The 4,120-nt window shown below is 44.8% G+C and overlaps 1 protein-coding gene across 2 annotated transcripts; it reads right to left on the bottom strand.

The window, feature by feature from the left end:
- Positions 1–460: 460 nt before the first annotated feature.
- On the bottom strand, positions 461–1,973 carry LOC147602844 (vacuolar iron transporter 1-like). Of its 2 annotated transcripts, none has more exons than XM_086797080.1 (5): positions 1,909–1,973; positions 1,459–1,694; positions 1,285–1,370; positions 1,050–1,164; positions 461–942 (listed from the first exon to the last, which is right to left on the bottom strand). In XM_086797080.1, the coding sequence occupies exons 1-5, from the start codon at positions 1,948–1,950 to the stop codon at positions 630–632; spliced, it is 792 nt and encodes a 263-aa protein (XP_086653206.1). In that variant the 5' UTR covers positions 1,951–1,973; the 3' UTR covers positions 461–629. The 2 variants fall into 2 exon arrangements, with proteins under 2 accessions (XP_086653206.1, XP_086653205.1); XM_086797079.1 differs by having other exon boundaries at positions 1,806–1,929.
- Positions 1,974–4,120: the final 2,147 nt, after the last annotated feature.

The raw sequence follows: 4,120 nt of genomic DNA, 5'->3' as shown, positions 1-4,120 counted from the left end.
AGCGCCGGTATAAAAGATGAGTATAATAAGCGTAGCCATGCTTTCAAAAGTAATGTTAACCAAAGTGGTTAACAATGCATCAAAACTCAAGGACTATGTTATCCTCAAACACACAATGTCCATCACCAAATTCTAACATACGAGATAGGTAGCAAATTGAGATTTATGTTGATGAATTGGAAAATTAAGTCCTTGACTTTTGATGCATTTGTATAGCCTTGGATCAATGGTTATTTGATTAGAAATTACTAAATACAAGTTAGTGACACATTATATGGTGGGAGATGTGCAATGGAAAAGAAGGGAGCCCATGTGCACTCTAAGGGGAACGAATGGTAAGGGTGTGTGGGCCAGGGAAGACAATTTATTAGGGAAGGTCCCCAAAACCATTCAAGTTTTGCATCGAGTTGATTAACAGCCTACAAATTTTTGGAGTGTCAAAAGCAAGTGAAAAGAATAGTTATACAAAACCTTGGAATCTCGCTATGTGTAGCTTTTATTTCTTTACAAGTATAAATGAAACCATAACATGTACTAAAAGTGGAATTTATGATTTTACACTACAGTTGGTGGAGTGTGGGTGTTGTGGGTGTGGGGAAACTGGAGGGGGGGGGGGGGGGTGGTTGGGGTTACTTGGAAGGGCGGATAACTTGAATTAAACGAGCAAGAGCATAGGCAGCAGCGGAGGCTAAGGCTCCAACAATCAAGGTTTGTAGGGCACTTCGCCAAGGCTTTAGACCTGTCAAATGACCCTTGATGTAGCCAAAAATGAGCAAAGCTATGGAAGTGATGCCGATGGATATGTACAACGCAGATTGCACGTTTGAAGTCCCCATGTATGGAAGCAAGGGGATAAGGCCACCTACAATGTAGGACACGGCTATTGTGAGGGCACTTTTGAGCGCTCGAGTTGGATCAGGCTTTTCTAGACCTAGTTCAAACCTGCACACACACACACACGCGCGCATACATGTACAGTATGAATATGATGGGCATACAAATGGGGAAAGGCGACCATCGTAGTGGTGGGTACCCGGTTTTGAAATTACCGCATCATGAAGTCCAGCCAATCATCGGGTCGCTCTCGTAGAGCCTCCACCAATGGCGTGTATTCCGAGGGTTGGAGCCCAAAGGTTGCAAAGAAATCGCCCACTTCATCAGCTTCTGGTGAGACCACAAAGGCATGTGGTGAGATCACATGGACAAGCAATTTGTGAATTTGGTGTGCGTGTGCGTGCGTGTGAGAGAGAGAGAGAGACAGAGACAGAGGGAGGGGAAGGAAACCTCTTTCTGGCACTTTAATAATTTCCTCTCTTTCTCGTCTCTCTTCACGCATGTAGTGATCCCTGTCGCTTCTGGCTGCCATATACCTGACCATTTAAACATCAACACATGTCATCAGCTCATTAAATCAGATTAAGGGGAGACCCAAGCTAGGGGCACAGTGTTGTTACTAACCCTCCCAGGCCCATGGCGATGGCACCAGCCGCTACTTCTGCGAGACCTGCAGTGACGACAATGGATGAGCCTGCGCTGGATGTCCCGGACAGGCCTGCCGCCAGCGCGAAAGGGACCGTCAGCCCATCCGACATCCCGATTATGATGTCGCGCACCATCGCACTCGAATTGGAATGCCCCTCCACGTGCTGCTGATGGGCAGATCTTGGCACTGAGGGTGCCATGAATGAAACGGGCTGCAAAACACGCTAGATCAGAATGGCGTGGACTCAGTGGATAGCGGAGTTGCGAGCGAGAGAGAGGGTGGAGAGCGATGAGTTCTTGAGAGAGAGAGAGCGAGAGATGACCTTTAAAAAAAAAGCTGGAACCATCCACTTTATAGGATTCATCAGAAATGCCGGAGGATATTGAGAGGTGAGTTCGAGAGAGAGAGAGAGAGAGAGAGATGACCTTTAAAAAAAAAGCTGGAACCATCCACTTTATAGTATTCATCAGAAATGCCGGAGGTATTGGAACTCATCATTCTCACACCTGCAATCATCTACGGGACAAATTCACAAAAAAACGTTTATCTTGTATTAAATTAAACTCATCATTCTCACACCTTCAATCAATACAACACCTTAGGTAATCTATCTAAGGTTGGGTGATACTAGCCTACCGCCTTTACCTCTACCTCCGCTTCCTCCAACCTACAATGATGAAAGCCTTTCCTCCTATGGGCTCGACACCCCTTTCGTGCAGAAAAAAAACTGCTCATTTGCCTCCTCTCGTCTGCAAAAGAGAGAGAGAGAGCGCGCGTGTCTACCTCGAGAGTAGAGTGTCTCCATAAAGAAGAAATGGGAAGATCATGAGACAAAAAGATAGAGGAACATGCTTCTCTGATAGGCCCAACACCCCTTCTCCTTCTGCCATTGCACCCCTCAAGCCCTCCTCCTCGAAACACTTCTTTGCTCCTCATCCTGCACCCCTCTCCCAATTGCTATCCAACACCCCTCTCCCAATTGCTATCCAACAGATACGAGAGTGACACATACACAAAGAGACCCTCACAGAAAGATTCACAAAAAACGTTTATCTTGTATTAAATTATGCCAATTGACGTGGCATTATTTAATACAACACCTTAGGTAATCTATCTAACGTTGGGTGATACTAGCCTACCGCCTTTACCTCTACCTCCCCTTCCTCCAACCTACAATGATGAAAGCCTCTTCCTCCTATGGACTCGACACCCCTTTTGTGCAAAAAAAAAACTGCTCATCTGCCTCCTCGTCTGCAAGAGAGAGAGAGAGAGAGAGAGAGAGAGAGAGAGAGAGAGCATGTCTACCTCGAGAGTAGAGTGTCTCCATAAAGAAGAAATGGGAAGATCAAGAGACAAAAAGATAGAGGAACGTGCTTCTCTGATAGGCCCAACACCCCTTCTCCTTCTGCCATTGCACCCCTCAAGCCCTCCTCCTCGAAACACTTCTTTGCTCCTCATCCTGCACCCCTCTCCCAATTGCTATCCAACACCCCTCTCCCAATTGCTATCCAACAGATACAAGAATGACACATACACAAAGAGACCCTCACAGAAAGATTCGTTAGAGCATGCATCGAGAAGGCATGCATGCAATCCAAGCGTCCAACTCACTAAAAATGGGTAGATTCAATTCATTTACGGTAGATTTGAATTTCTCTAACTATATTGCGCTATTGCCTAAGGTCCTCGCTCTCTTTTAATTAATTAATGACGAAAACAACGTTTACTAGACATATTCTGTACGATTTTAAAGCTACATTATTATCAAAAAAATTTCCGGAGATAACCATGACCGTTTGTGCAACTCTAGCCTATATATGGCTCTTCTACTTCTCATGTTTCTATATATAGGAGATAATCCATAACACCTTCGAGTCATTTCATGCTCAAATTGCCTCCAACACCCTCCTCCATTTGAGCCACCTGAAGACAGAAGTGAGAGTTTCTTAGGACTACAAGCCCGAGCTCTGATACCATGTGAGAATTCATAGTGTCACCGCCATGTCCAAGCATAACCTAGGCCATGAAAGCGACTGGACAATGCACCACCAGGAGGTGACCACCACGAGCACGAACACCACCCCCCCTTGGGCACTGCAGGAAAATGCCCATCGAGCTCCCATCTCTTAGTGTGATATCCCCCAAAATACTGGTCGGGGGAGATAACTCTGATAAGGTGTAACTCTAGCTTATATATGGCTCTTCCTTCTATTCATTTTTATGCTTGAATTTGCCTCACCCTCTCCCTATGCAAGCTCAATGACCAAGCACGACGGGGTATGTATGAGGGTTGGTAAAGGTTTGCATTAATATTAATGCATAGGCTATGTAAAAGCATGAATAGAAGACTCCTTCAAATGTGGGGTGAGTAGAGGAATTAGGGAACTAGAATGTTATTTGGGTAGTTAGCTGTATGGTTTAACTTTTTCCTTTCTATTCTATTAAAACATTTAAACGTGGAGTGTTTTTTTTGGAGAACAAATCAAATATAGTTTTCAAAAATAGCAGGAACATGAGTATGCATAGGAGCAGTCTATGTTTCTCTCATCATGCTCAATTTGTGTTTCAAAGGAGCAAGCTATACACAACATGGAGAGGACTCTCTCTCTCTCTCTCTCTCTCTCTCTCTCTCTCTCT

Source organism: Cibotium barometz, chromosome 65, assembly GCF_041138505.1.
Source record: "Cibotium barometz isolate CiBa-2024 chromosome 65, ASM4113850v1, whole genome shotgun sequence".
NCBI classification, from domain to species: Eukaryota; Viridiplantae; Streptophyta; class Polypodiopsida; order Cyatheales; family Cibotiaceae; genus Cibotium; species Cibotium barometz.
This window is presented reverse-complemented; position numbering and strand designations above follow the sequence as displayed.

Excerpts from the sequence above, each read along its gene's own strand:
- LOC147602844 (XM_086797080.1), bottom strand. The coding sequence starts at position 1,950 with ATGAATACTATAAAGTGGATGGTTCCAGCTTTTTTTTTAAAG. Across the intron at positions 1,695-1,908 it reads TTCCAGCTTTTTTTTTAAAG|CCCGTTTCATTCATGGCACC; the intron begins GTCATCTCTCTC and ends CGTGTTTTGCAG. Across the intron at positions 1,165-1,284 it reads TATTAAAGTGCCAGAAAGAG|AAGCTGATGAAGTGGGCGAT; the intron begins GTTTCCTTCCCC and ends TGGTCTCACCAG.